The sequence below is a fragment of the Anomaloglossus baeobatrachus genome, chromosome 4 (assembly GCF_048569485.1).
Source record: "Anomaloglossus baeobatrachus isolate aAnoBae1 chromosome 4, aAnoBae1.hap1, whole genome shotgun sequence".
Taxonomy (NCBI): Eukaryota; Metazoa; Chordata; class Amphibia; order Anura; family Aromobatidae; genus Anomaloglossus; species Anomaloglossus baeobatrachus.
Genome location: NC_134356.1, coordinates 348250101 through 348264230, shown reverse-complemented (window position 1 = coordinate 348264230; position 14130 = coordinate 348250101). Strand labels below are relative to the sequence as shown.

General features: G+C 55.4%; 1 protein-coding gene across 1 annotated transcript in view; it reads left to right on the top strand.

The window, feature by feature from the left end:
• Positions 1 to 14130, top strand: part of MOV10L1 (Mov10 like RNA helicase 1) — a 371844-nt gene that overhangs the window by 278001 nt on the left and 79713 nt on the right. Inside the window, exons 17-18 of the mRNA XM_075345097.1 lie at positions 1069 to 1215; positions 8227 to 8348. Coding sequence (XP_075201212.1) covers positions 1069 to 1215; positions 8227 to 8348 — 269 coding nt within the window. The remainder of the gene's footprint in view (positions 1 to 1068; positions 1216 to 8226; positions 8349 to 14130) is intronic.

Here is a 14130-nt window from a genome sequence, read left to right as displayed (position 1 = left end):
TACTGGGTTGCTTGATCTAGTTATCATAGAATACCAGATTTGTCTGATGTAGGTGTAGCAGAACTAAAAGTTACGCTGTGTATAACCTCACACACACCCCAAATTGGTAGCTTCCTTTGTACACTGTGCATTGTGAGCAAGCTGCTACTCAGTGGTGGGGTCCCGTGAGCTGTGGTCCGGTCGTGTAATCTGCTGGGAAAATGCTGATTGAATTGAAACGAACGCATACACTAGTAAAGGTACTGTCACACTAAGCGACGCTCCAGCGATCCCACCAGCAACCTGACCTGGCAGGGATCGCTGGCGCGTCGCTACACGGGTTGCTGGTGAGCTGTCACACAGGCAGATCTCACCAGCAACCAGTGACCAGCCCCCATCCAGCAGCGACGCGTGGAAGCGATGCTGCGCTTGGTAACTAAGGTAAATATTGGGTAACCAACACGATATTTACCTTGGTTACCAGCGCACACCGCTTAGCGCTGGCTCCCTGCACACGTAGCCAGACTACACATCGGGTAATTAACCCGATGTGTACTCTGGCAATTACCCAATGTGTAGTCTGGCTACGTGTGCAGGGAGTCGGCACTGACAGCGTGAGAGCGGTGGACGCTGGTAACGAAGGTAAATATCGGGTAACCAAGGAAAGGGCTTCTTGGTTACCCGATGTTTACCGTGGTTACCAGCGTCCGCAGAAGCCGGCTCCCTGCTCAATGCACATTCAGTTGTTGCTCTCTCGCTGTCACACACAGCAATGTGTGCTTCACAGCGGGAGAGCAACAACTAAAAAATGGTCCAAGACATTCAGCAACAACCAGCGACCTCACAGCAGGGGCCAGGTTGTTGCTGGATGTCACACACAACAACATCGCTAGCAAGTCGTGCCTCAGCAGCGATGTTGCTAGCGATGTTGCTTAGTGTGACGTGGCCTTAAGTGACAAATACCTGAAATCAGGCTCTTGTGCCCTAAATTATGTTGCTCTCAGCTTATATATCAAAAACATGCTGACAGATTCCCTTTTAAGGTTCTTCATTTATTTCAAATAAATTGCACACTATTCTTCATTACAGATTCATTACGCTTTGCCAGACAGTCGCATTTTGGTTTGTGCCCCATCTAACAGTGCTGCTGATCTTGTGTGTCTCCGTCTCCATGAAAGTGGCCAACTAGAACGTGGCAGCATGGTCAGAGTAAATGCTTCCAGACGTCAAGAAGAGGTAGCACAAGAAAACATGACCTGCTTTATATTGTTTTGCTCAATTAGAAACTTCAGTAAATGTAAAAAAAAATATTCCAACCTCAATCACGATAAAGTTACCTAGCTGGAATCACAGCTGGCATTTTGTTTTTGGTGTTCTTTTTTATGTTGTTTTTTTTCTGATATTTTTCTCTTTGCATTTCTTTTAATGTTTGAGAAGTTGAGCTAGAGAAAATGTCACACAATAAAGATGGCATTTGAAAAATGCATGTAAAAAAAAGAATTTGTGTGTGCATACTTAACATGCTTGAAATGACTATGTGCAGGAAGCATAACAAAGATCAGTAATCCTTTACAGGGTTTGGACTAGTCTTTGCTACATGGAGCACACACTACTTTGCATTTCCAATGCATGCTCAGTGTGTGCTCCTCGCTATTATTTTTGTTGCATACTGACAGTGCGCATCCCTATCAGCAATAAAGAGAAGTTCCGAATCGGCAAGAGGGCGCTCTTTTACCAGCTTGTCACTTCTCTTTATATATGGTAGGGAAGTGCACTGTCAGTGGGCAACAAAAATAATAGCGAGGAGCACACACTGAGCTGAGCTTCAGCTGTGAAGGCAGCGCCAACCCTTGAAGATGCCCCATTTTGAAATCCCAAGTGCATGCTGGGAGACAGAAACAAATCATCATCGGAAGTTAGACGTTTTAGCTCTGTCCTTCACCTAGCAGTTTTGCAAAACCTGCCACATACATTAGACTTTTCTTCAGCGCTCTATTGGGAGACCCAGACGATTGGGGTATAGCTACTGCCCTCTGGAGGCCACACAAAGCACTACATTAAAAGTGCAAGGCCCCTCCCCCTCTGGCTATACCCCCCCGTGGTATCACGGGTTCTCCAGTTTTAGCTTTGTGTGCGAAGGAGGTCAGACATCCACGCATAGCTCCACAGATTTTAGTCAGCAGTAGCTGCTGACTATTTCGGATGGAAGAAAAGAGGACACATATAGTGTCCCCAGCATGCTCCCTTCTCACCCCTGGATGGTGTTGTAAGGTTGAGGTACCTATTGCTGGTACAGGGCTGGAGCCTGACATGCTGTTTTCCTTCCACATCCCCTTGTAGGGCTCTGTGGAAGTGGGATCCTGCCGGCCTCTCAGCTCTGATGCCGGGCTCCATCCACAGACCCATTAGAACCTGATGGAGACGGAGCAGGAGTACGATCAGGGACAGGCCCTGCATCATACAGGTACTCTGTGTCCCCGGCAGGCACAGACACACTCCGGGCTGGCTGGGTGTTGTAGTGCGCCGGGGACCGCAACGTGGAGTTGGTGTCCCTACAGATTACTGGGGGATTGTTTGTGTTTGGGAACGCAGCGCCGACCCCCTCTGGACCGGGCGGCGCTGCTGTGACTTGTGGTGCGCCGGGGATCCGCCGTCCGCGCTTTTACGGCGGCGGCGGTTATAAATTTAGTCCCCGGCTTTTTGGGCCTAGGACGCCGGCAGCTCCGTTTCGTTCCCGCCCCCACCCTGTCATTCAGGGTAGGGGAGAGACGCTGTTCGCTAGCAGCGACGAGGGCTGGAGCCTGTTTTACATGCTCCAGCCCTCTCACTTGGCACAGAGGGAAGCAGGCTTCCCGCTCTTGGCCAGGAACGCCCAGGGCCCGCCCCCCTTCCTCTCTCGAGACGCCGGCAGCCATTACATGCATGCCTGGCTGGAGGAAGGACGCAAGGCTCTGGGAGACCTGGACTAGGGGCTATCTGGCGACCACACACCCGCTTTTTAAGCGGGCGGTAAGCGATTTTTCTGTGCTGGTCCCTCTAGTGCCTCACTGTGTATCAGTGTACTGGTACAGATATATAGTTATTGTATTACTTGCACTGTGAGGTGCGCTTCTGGCTGCATATCCCAGATCGCTCTGTGGAAGCAGCAACATGTCATCCTCAAAACGCAAGGCGGCCAAGGCAAAAAGGGCTGTGTATACTGCGTGTGCTGCATGTGGGGCTAATCTACCAGCAGGCTCCGATGACCCCCATTGTGTGCAATGCTCCGACCCGGTGCTGCTTCGCCAGCCGGAGTCAGGAGAGGTAGCGACCCAGGCTGAGACGCTTGTAAGTTCTGCCCCGGTGACAGGGACAGACTTTGCAGTTTTTGCAGATAATATGTCTGTATCTATGGCAAAAATCCTTGAGACCTTGCAATCTATGCATGGGGCTCAGTCTCTGGGCACGGCGAGGCCTCTGTCCTCAGGTCCCCCTTACTTGGAATGTATCCAGCCCACAGGGGGGTCCCCGGCTTCACAGGCCGAGGATTATGACTCAGATGATGGCCCCAGCCACCCTAAGCGAGCTCGCTGGGAAAGACCCTCGACGTCTTCACACTGCTCAGGGTCTCAGCGCAATCAGTCTCCCTGTGATGTGTCTGATGAGAGTGATCAGGAATCCACTCCTGGAACCCCTCTCAACCTGGATACCCCGGATGGGGATGCCATGGTAAACGACCTTATCTCAGCCATCAATAGGCTGTTGGATATTTCTCCCCCAGCCCCTTCAGCAGAAGAGGCGGCTGCGGAGCAGGAAAAGTTTCGTTTCCTTTATCCCAAGCGTAAATTGAGTGCTTTGTTAGATCACTCTGACTTCAGAGAATCAATCCAGAAGCACGACGCTCACCCAGAAAGGCGTTTCTCTAAACGATCTAAAGATACGCGTTTCCCTTTCCCCCCTGAGGTGGTCAAGCGCTGGACACAGTGTCCAAAGGTAGACCCCCCGATTTCCAAACTTGCAGCTAGATCCATAGTTGCAGTGGAGGATGGAGCTTCACTTAAAGATGCCAATGACAGACAGATGGACCTTTGGTTAAAATCTGTCTATGAAGCTATAGGCGCGTCGTTTGCTCCGGCATTCGCAGCCGTATGGGCACTCCAGGCTATTTCAGCTGGCTTAGCAAAAGTGGATGCTATCATGCATCCAGCAGTGCCGCAAGTGGCGCACCTTACCACGCAGATGTCGGCGTTTGCGTCTTACGCTATCAATGCGGTCCTAGAATCTACCAGTCGCACCTCAATGGCGTCCGCCAATTCGGTAGTTTTGCGCAGAGCCTTGTGGTTAAAGGACTGGAAAGCAGATGCTGGTTCCAAAAAATGTTTAACCAGTTTGCCTTTGTCTAGAGATAGACTGTTTGGCGAGCCATTGGCTGACATCATTAAGCAGTCCAAGGGTAAAGACTCCTCTTTACCACAACCCAGAACATCCAAACCTCAGCAGAAAAAGTGGCAGCAGAGGTTTCAGTCCTTTCGAGGTTCGGGCAAGACACCATTTACCTCGTCCAAAGGGACTCAGAGGACGCAAAGAAACTCAGATTCGTGGCGGACTCACACACGCCCCAAGAAAGCAAATGGAGGTACCGCTTCCAAAGCGGCTACCTCATGACTTCCAGCCCCCCCCCTCCGCATCGCCGGTCGGGGGCAGGCTCTCCCGCTTTTCCGGCATTTGGATGTCACAGGTCAAAGACCGGTGGGTGACGGACATTTTGTCTCGCGGGTACAGAATCGAGTTCAATTCTCGTCCTCCAGCTCGGTTCTTCAGAACCTCCCCACATCCAGACCGAGCAGATGCTCTGCTGCAGGCGGTGGATTCCCTAAAAGCGGAAGGAGTGGTTATCCCAGTCCCTCCTCAGGAACAAGGGCAAGGGTTTTACTCCAATCTCTTTGTGGTTCCAAAAAAGGACGGCTCGTTCCGTCCTGTTCTGGACCTAAAACGGCTCAACAAACATGTGCACGCCAGGAGGTTCCGGATGGAAACCCTCCGCTCTGTCATTGCCTCAATGTCCAGAGGAGACTTCCTTGCCTCAATAGACATCAAAGATGCTTATCTCCACGTGCCAATTGCTACAGAACATCAACGTTTTCTACGTTTTGTGATAGGAGACGACCATTTTCAGTTCGTAGCTCTTCCATTTGGTCTGGCGACAGCCCCACGGGTCTTCACCAAGGTCATGGCGGCGGTGGTAGCAGTCTTGCACTCTCAGGGACACTCGGTGATCCCTTACCTAGACGACTTATTGGTCAAAGCTCCCTCTCAGGAGGCATGTCAGCACAGCCTGAATGCTACGCTGGAGACTCTACAGTCTTTCGGATGGATCATCAACTTTCCAAAGTCGATCCTATCACCGACTCAGTCACTAACGTATCTTGGCATGGAGTTTCATACTCTAGCAGCGATAGTGAAGCTTCCGCTGGACAAGCAGCGGTCACTACAGACAGGGGTGCAATCTCTTCTGCAGGGCCAGTTGCATCCCTTGCGGCGCCTCATGCATTTCCTAGGGAAGATGGTGGCAGCCATGGAAGCAGTTCCCTTTGCGCAGTTTCATCTGCGCCCACTTCAATGGGACATTCTCCGCCAATGGGACGGGAAGTCAACGTCCCTGGACAGGAAAGTCTCGCTTTCCCAGACGGCCAAGGACTCTCTACAATGGTGGCTCCTTCCCACCTCATTATCTCAGGGAAGATCCTTCCTGCCCCCATCCTGGGCAGTAGTTACGACAGATGCGAGTCTGTCGGGGTGGGGAGCAGTGTTTCTCCACCACAGGGCTCAGGGGACGTGGACTCCGCAGGAGTCCACCCTTCAGATCAATGTTCTGGAAATCAGAGCAGTGTATCTTGCCCTACTGGCCTTCCAGCGGTGGCTGGAAGGAAAGCAGATCCGAATCCAATCGGACAACTCCACAGCGGTGGCATACATCAACCACCAAGGAGGGACGCGCAGTCGGCAAGCCTTCCAAGAAGTCCGGCGCATTCTAATGTGGGTGGAGGACAGAGCATCCACCATATCCGCGGTTCACATCCCAGGCGTAGAAAACTGGGAAGCAGACTTCCTCAGTCGCCAGGGCATGGACGCAGGGGAATGGTCCCTTCACCCGGACGTGTTTCAGGAAATCTGTCGCCGCTGGGGAGTGCCGGACGTCGACCTAATGGCATCCCGGCACAACAACAAGGTCCCGGCATTCATGGCGAGGTCGCGCGATCAAAGAGCTCTGGCGGCAGACGCCTTGGTTCAAGATTGGTCGCAGTTTCAGCTCCCTTACGTGTTTCCGCCTCTGGCGCTCTTGCCCAGAGTGCTACGCAAGATCAGATCCGAGTGCAGCCGCATCATACTCGTCGCCCCAGACTGGCCGAGGAGGTCGTGGTACCCGGATCTGTGGCATCTCACGATCGGTCGACCGTGGTCACTGCCAGACCGACCAGACTTACTGTCCCAAGGGCCGTTTTTCCATCAGAATTCTGCGGCCCTGAACCTGACTGTGTGGCCATTGAGTCCTGGATCCTAGCATCTGCAGGATTATCTCAAGGAGTGATTGCCACAATGAGACAAGCTAGAAAGTCGAATTCTGCTAAGATCTACCACAGAACGTGGAAGATTTTCTTATCCTGGTGCTCGGCCCAGGGAGTGTCTCCCTGGCCATTTGCATTACCCAAGTTTCTTTCTTTCCTGCAATCGGGGTTAGAAAAGGGCTTGTCGCTCAGCTCCCTTAAAGGGCAAGTTTCGGCACTTTCCGTGTTTTTTCAGAAGCGTCTAGCACGTCTTCCTAAGGTGCGCACGTTCCTGCAGGGGGTCTGTCATATTGTGCCCCCGTACAAGCGACCGTTAGATCCATGGGATCTGAACAGGGTACTAGTTGCTCTCCAGAAGCCGCCCTTCGAGCCTCTGAAGGAAGTTTCCTTTTCTCGGCTGTCGCAGAAAGTGGCGTTTCTTGTTGCCATCACATCGCTTCGGCGAGTGTCTGAGCTGGCAGCTCTGTCATCCAAGGCTCCCTTCCTGGTGTTCCACCAGGACAAGGTTGTGCTGCGCCCCATTCCGGAGTTTCTTCCTAAGGTCGTATCCTCTTTTCATCTTAATCAGGATATTTCCTTGCCTTCTTTTTGCCCTCATCCGGTTCACCGGTATGAAAAGGACTTACGTTTGCTAGATCTGGTGAGAGCACTCAGAATCTACATTTCCCGCACGGCGCCCATACGCCGTTCCGATGCACTTTTTGTCCTTGTCGCTGGTCCGCGCAAGGGGTTGCAGGCTTCTAAAGCCACCCTGGCTCGATGGATCAAAGAACCAATTCTTGAAGCCTACCGTTCTGCGGGGCTTCCGGTTCCTTCAGGGCTAAAAGCCCACTCAACCAGAGCCGTGGGTGCGTCCTGGGCATTACGTCACCAGGCTTCGGCTCAACAGGTGTGCCAGGCAGCTACCTGGTCCAGTCTGCACACTTTCACCAAGCGTTATCAGGTGCATACCTATGCTTCGGCGGATGCCAGCTTAGGTAGAAGAGTCCTGCAGGCGGCAGTGACACCCCCATAGGGGAGGGCTGTTTTGCAGCTCTAACATGAGGTATTTATTTACCCACCCAGGGACAGCTTTTGGACGTCCCAATCGTCTGGGTCTCCCAATAGAGCGCTGAAGAAGAAGGGAATTTTGTTACTTACCGTAAATTCCTTTTCTTCTAGCTCTTATTGGGAGACCCAGCACCCGCCCTGTTGTCCTTCGGGATGTTTTTTTGTTGTTTGCGGGTACACATGTTGTTCATGTTGAACGGTTTTTCAGTTCTCCGATGTTATTCGGAGTTAATTTGTTTAAACCAGTTATTGGCTTCCTCCTTCTTGCTTTGGCACTAAAACTGGAGAACCCGTGATACCACGGGGGGGTATAGCCAGAGGGGGAGGGGCCTTGCACTTTTAATGTAGTGCTTTGTGTGGCCTCCAGAGGGCAGTAGCTATACCCCAATCGTCTGGGTCTCCCAATAAGAGCTAGAAGAAAAGGAATTTACGGTAAGTAACAAAATTCCCTTCTTTTTCTTCCACTCCCGTCTCCCAGCATTGGACCTTACTCACACCTATGAAAATGTAAGGAATTATTTTTTTTTTTCCATGTCAACCGTGTCCTTGGCCTTTTAACTCAATAGGATTCTGTATTTTATATACTAGAATACAGGTACTGTATATGTAATTGTCACTTTTCTGTCATTTTTTTGTTCCCTAATGTTTTTAGACAATTAATGACATAGTGAAGCCATACTGTGGACCTGGAGAAGATATTCAGAAAGCCTCTCGTTTCCGTATTATTATTTCTACATGCAGCAGTGCCGGAATGTTCTATCAAATAGGTTTAAGGTTAGAAAAACACTGATCTTGTAGTTACTGTGTCCAAAACAGGGCTATCTGAAGTGAAATTGGCCAGAAATGCAAAAATCTGAACATTTTCTGAGTAATAAACATTTCATTCTGTACACCACAGTGATAATAAATGGGTAAGAAGACATCCAGGATACTTGTTCAAGTATTGTATGTATGCCTGGACATCTGACCGAAAAATAACAACCATATATACCGTATTTTTCAGACTATAAGACGCAACGGACTATAAGATGCACCCTTGTTTTAGAGGAGGAAAAAATAGAAAAAAAAATTAAATTAAAGTAAAAGAATGTGGTCATGACACACTGTTATTTTACTGTTGACAGTGTTACTGAGGTAATAATATCCCCAAATTCTTTCCTCATATCCCCCATTCTGGGTACCTTCCAGGTATATATGGCCTCCATCGTGGAATATGTATGTCCCCCATCATTATATGTGTGATCCTCCAATCTGGTGTTTGTGTGTGTGTGTGTGTGTGTGTGCAGGGCTGTATTTTGCCTTCATGCTGCCCTAGGCACTTTAAGTGGTCGCGCCCCTTAGTGACAACGTAAAACCGAGTTTTCGCACACGACATCTGTTTAAGGCAGATCTACTCTGTAAAACACTTTCAAAAGTATAAATGAGAAATGAAGGGCACTAACCCCCCCCAATGGGGATCACCAAAGGCACATCAAAACACTTATATACTGTGAATGTCACACTGCCCCTAATAAACTAAAACACCACACTGCCCTCCCTTATAAATTATACCCACCACACCTTCCTCAATTATGAAATATGATCTGCACATTGACCTCACATCATGCTGCTCCCTCCTCACAGTGTCCCATGCATGCTGCCCCTTCCTCACAGTGTCCCATGCATGCTGCCCCCTCCTCACAGTGTCCCATGCATGCTGCCCCCTCCTCACAGTGTCCCATGCATGCTGCCCCCTCCTCACAATGTCCCATGCATGCTGCCCCCTCCTCACAGTGTCCCATGCATGCTGCCCCCTCCTCACAGTGTCCCATGCATGCTGCCCCCTCCTCACAGTGTCCCATACATGCTGATCCCTCCTCACAGTGTCCCATGCATGCTTCCCCCTCCTCACAGTGTCCCATACATGCTGATCCCTCCTCACGGTGTCCCATGCATGCTTCCCCCTCCTCACAGTGTCCCATGCATGCTGCCCCCTCCTCACAGTGTCCCATGCATGCTGATCCCTCCTCACAGTATCCGATGCATGCTGCCCCCTCCTCAGTGTCCGATGCATGCTGCCCCCTCCTCACAGTGTCCCATGCATGCTGCCCCCTCCTCACAGTGTCCCATGCATGCTGCCCCCTCCTCACAGTGTCCCATACATGCTGATCCCTCCTCACAGTGTCCCATGCATGCTTCCCCCTCCTCACAGTGTCCCATGCATGCTGCCCCCTCCTCACAGTGTCCCATGCATGCTGATCCCTCCTCACAGTGTCCGATGCATGCTGCCCCCTCCTCAGTGTCTGATGCATGCTGCCCCCTCCTCAGTGTCCCATGCATGCTGCCCCCTCCTCACAGTGTCCCATGCATGCTGATCCCTCCTCCGTGTCCCATGCATGCTGTCCCCTCCTCAGTGTCCCATGCATGCTGCCCCCTCCTCACAGTGTCCCATGCATGCTGCCCCCTCCTCACAGTGTCCGATGCATGCTGCCCCCTCCTCACAGTGTCCCATGCATGCTGCCCCCTCCTCACAGTGTCCCATGCATGCTGCCCCCTCCTCACAGTGTCCCATGCATGCTGTCCCCTCCTCAGTGTCCCATGCATGCTGTCCCCTCCTCAGTGTCCCATGCATGCTGCCCCCTCCTCAGTGTCCCATGCATGCTGCCCCCTCCTCAGTGTCCCATGCATGCTGCCTCTCTCCATGAGCTCCTAATGCTGCCTTCCTCTTTTCCATGACACCTCCATGCTGCCCCACTCATCATACTAAGACCACCACACCAGTGCTTATGCTGAGACACCCCCCCACACACACACACACACACTGCCCCACTCTTGATATTGACTCCCCTACATTGCTCCACTCCATACTGAGCCCACACATGCTGCCCCTTCTCCATAATGAGCTCCCAATGCTGCCACCCTCTAATTCTGAGTCCTTACACTCCCCTCCCATCGATTTTGTCATTGCACTATTCCTCAACCCTTGTCCTCTGTCTCTAGCATTGGCCCCTCTCTGCCACTCTACCAGCAGCAGCCTCTCTTCCCCCGCCCCCAGCAGCAGCCTCTCCCCCAGCATCAGCCTCTCTCCCCCTCAGCCTCCCCCAGCATCTGCCTCTCTCCCCCCAGCATCTGCCTCTCTCCCCCCAGCATCTGCCTATCTCCCCCCAGCATCTGACTCTCTCCCCCCAGCATCTTCTTCTCTCTCCACCCGCATCTGCCTCTCTCTCCCCCAGCATCTGCCTCTCTCTCCCCCAGCATCTGCCTCTCTCCCCCAGCATCTGCCTCTCTCTCCCCCAGCATCTGCCTCTCTCTCCCCCAGCATCTGCCTCTCTCCCCCCAGCATCAGCCTCTCTCTCTCCTCCAGCCTCCCCCAGCATCAGCCTCTCTCTCTCCTCCAGCCTCCCCCAGCATCAGCCTCTCTCTCTCCTCCAGCCTCCCCCAGCATCAGCCTCTCTCTCTCCTCCAGCCTCCCCCAGCATCAGCCTCTCTCTCCCCCAGCCTCCCCCAGCATCAGCCTCTCTCCCCCCCAGCATCAGCCTCTCTCCCCCCCAGCATCAGCCTCTCTCCCCCCCAGCATCAGCCTCTCTCCCCCCCAGCATCAGCCTCTCTCCCCCCAGCATCTGCCTCTCTCCCCCCAGCATCTGCCTCTCTCCCCCAGCATCTGCCTCTCTCCCCCAGCATCTGCCTCTCTCCCCCAGCATCTGCCTCTCTCTCCCCCAGCATCTGCCTCTCTCTCCCCCAGCATCTGCCTCTCCCCCCAGCATCAGCCTCTCTCTCTTTCTTCCAGCCTCCCCCTCTTTCTTCCAGCCTCCCCCAGCATCAGCCTCTCTCTCTCCTCCAGCCTCCCCCAGCATCAGCCTCTCTCTCCTCCAGCCTCCCCCAGCATCAGCCTCTCTCTCCTCCAGCCTCCCCCAGCATCAGCCTCTCTCTCCCCCAGCCTCCCCCAGCATCAGCCTCTCTCTCCCCCAGCCTCCCCCAGCATCAGCCTCTCTCTGCTTCAGCATCAGCCTCTCTCTGCTTCAGCATCAGCCTCTCTCTGCCCCAGCATCAGCCTCTCTCTGCCCCAGCTTCAGCCTCTCTCTCCCCCAGCATCAGCCTCTCTCTCCCCCAGCCTCCCCCAGCATCAGCCTCTCTGACCCCAGCATCAGCCTCTGACCCCAGCACCAGCCTCTCTGACCCCAGCATCAGCCTCTCTGACCCCAGCATCAGCCTCTCTGACCCCAGCATCAGCCTCTCTGACCCCAGCATCAGCCTCTCTGACCCCAGCATGAGCCTCTCTGACCCCAGCACCAGCCTCTCTGACCCCAGCCTCCCCCAGCATTAGCCTCTCTCCTCCCATCAGCCTCTCTCCCCACAGCATCAGCCTCTCTCTCTCCCCCAGCCTCCCCCAGCATCAGCCTCTTTCTCCCCCAGCATCAGCCTCTCTCCCCCAGCATCAGCCTCTCTCTCCCCCAGCCTCCCCCAGCATCAGCCTCTCTCCCCCCAGCCTCCCCCAGCATCAGCCTCTCTCCCCCCAGCCTCCTCCAGCATCAGCCTCTCTCTCCCCCAGCATCAGCCTATCTCTCCCCCAGCATCAGCCTCTCTCTCCCCCAGCCTCCCCCAGCATCAGCCTCCTTCCAGCATCAGCCTCTCTCCTCCCAGCATCAGCCTATCTCTCCCCCAGCATCAGCCTCTCTCTCCCCCAGCCTCAGCCTCCTTCCAGCATCAGCCTCTCTCCTCCCAGCATCAGCCTCTCTCCTCCCAGCATGAGCCTCCCCCAGCATCAGCCTCTCTCCTCCCAGCCTCCCCCAGCATCAGCCTCCCTCCTCCCAGCGTCCCCCAGCATCAGCCTCCTTCCTCCCAGCCTCCCCCAGCATCAGCCTCTCTCTCCCCCAACCTCCCCCAGCATCAGCCTCTCTCTCCCCCAGCCTCCCCCAGCATCAGCCTCTCTCTCCCCCAGCATCAGCCTCTCTCTCCCCCAGCCTCCCCAGCATCAGCCTCTCTCCCCCCAGCCTCCCCCAGCATCAGCCTCTCTCTCCCCCAGCATCAGCCTCTCTCCCCCAGCATCAGCCTCTCTCCCCCAGCATCAGCCTCTCTCTCCCCCAGCATCAGCCTCTCTCTCCCCCAGCATCAGCCTCTCTCTCCCCCAGCATCAGCCTCTCTACCCTCAGCCTCCCCCAGCATCAGCCTCTTTGACCCCAGCATCAGCCTCTCTGACCCCAGCATCAGCCTCTCTGACCCCAGCATCAGCCTCTCTCCTCCCAGCATCAGCCTCTCTCCTCCCAGCCTCTCCCAGCATGAGCCTCCCCCAGCATCAGCCTCTCTCCTCCCAGCCTCCCTCAGCATCAGCCTCCCTCCTCCAAGCCTCCCCCTCCCAGCATCAGCCTCTCTCCCCCCAGCCTCAGCATCAGCCTCCCTCCTCCAAGCCTCCCCCTCCCAGCATCAGCCTCTCTCCCCCCAGCCTCAGCCTCTCTCTCCCCCCAGCCTCCCCCACCATCAGCCTCCCTCCTCCCAGCCTCCCCCAGCATCAGCCTCCCTCCTCCCAGCCTCCCTCAGCATCAGCCTACCTCCTCCAAGCCTCACCCAGCATCAGCCTCTCTCCTCGCAGTCTCCCCCCAGCCTCAGCCTCTCTCTCCCCCCAGCCTCCCCCCCCCAGCCTCAGCCTCTCTCTCCCCCCAGCCCCCCCCCCCAGCCTCTCTCTCACCCAGCCTCCCCCCCCAGCCTCAGCCTCTCTCTCCCCCCAACCTCCCCCCCCCCAACCTCAGCCTCTCTCCCCCCAGCCTCAGCCTCTCTCCCCTTCCAGCCTCCCCCCAGCCTCAGCCTCTCCCCCTCAGCCTCTCCCCCCAGCCTCCCCCCCAGCCTCAGCCTCTCGCCCCCCCAGCCCCAGCCTCCCCCCCAGCCTCAGCCTCTCTCCCCCCAGCCTCCCCCCCCAGCCTCAGCCTCTTTCTCCCCCCCAGCCTCAGCCTCTCTCTCACCCCAGCCTCTCTCTCCCCCCCCCAGCCTGCCCCCCAGCCTCAGCCTCTCTCTCCCCCAGCCTCCCCCTCAGCCTCTCTCTCCCCCCAGCCTCCCCCTCAGCCTCTCTCTCCCCCCAGCCTCCCCCTCAGCCTCTCTCTCCCCCAGCCTCCCCCTCCGCCTCTCTCTCCCCCCTGCCTCCCCCCCAGCGTCAGCCTTTCTCCCCCCCAGCCTCAGCCTCTCTTCCCCAGCCTCCCCCCCCAGTCTCAGCCTCTCTCTCCCCCAGCCTCCCCCCCAGTCTCAGCCTCCCCCCCCAGTCTCAGCCTTCCCCCCAGTCTCAGCCTCTCTCCCCCAGCCTCCCCCCCCAGCCTCAGCCTCTCTCTCCCCCAGCCTCAGCTTCTCCCCCAGCCTCAGCCTCTCTCTCCCCCCAGCCTCAGCCTCTCTCTCCCCCCAGCCCCCCCCTCAGCCTCAGCCTCTCTGTCCCCCCAGCCTCAGCCTCTGTCCCCCCAGCCTCCCCCCCCAGCCTCAGCCTCTCTCTCCCCCCAGCCCCCCCCCAGCCTCAGCTTCTCTCCCACCAGCCTCCGCCTCAGCCTCTCTCTCCCCCCAGCCTCCCCGCCCAGCCTCAGCCTCTCTCTGCCCCCTCAGC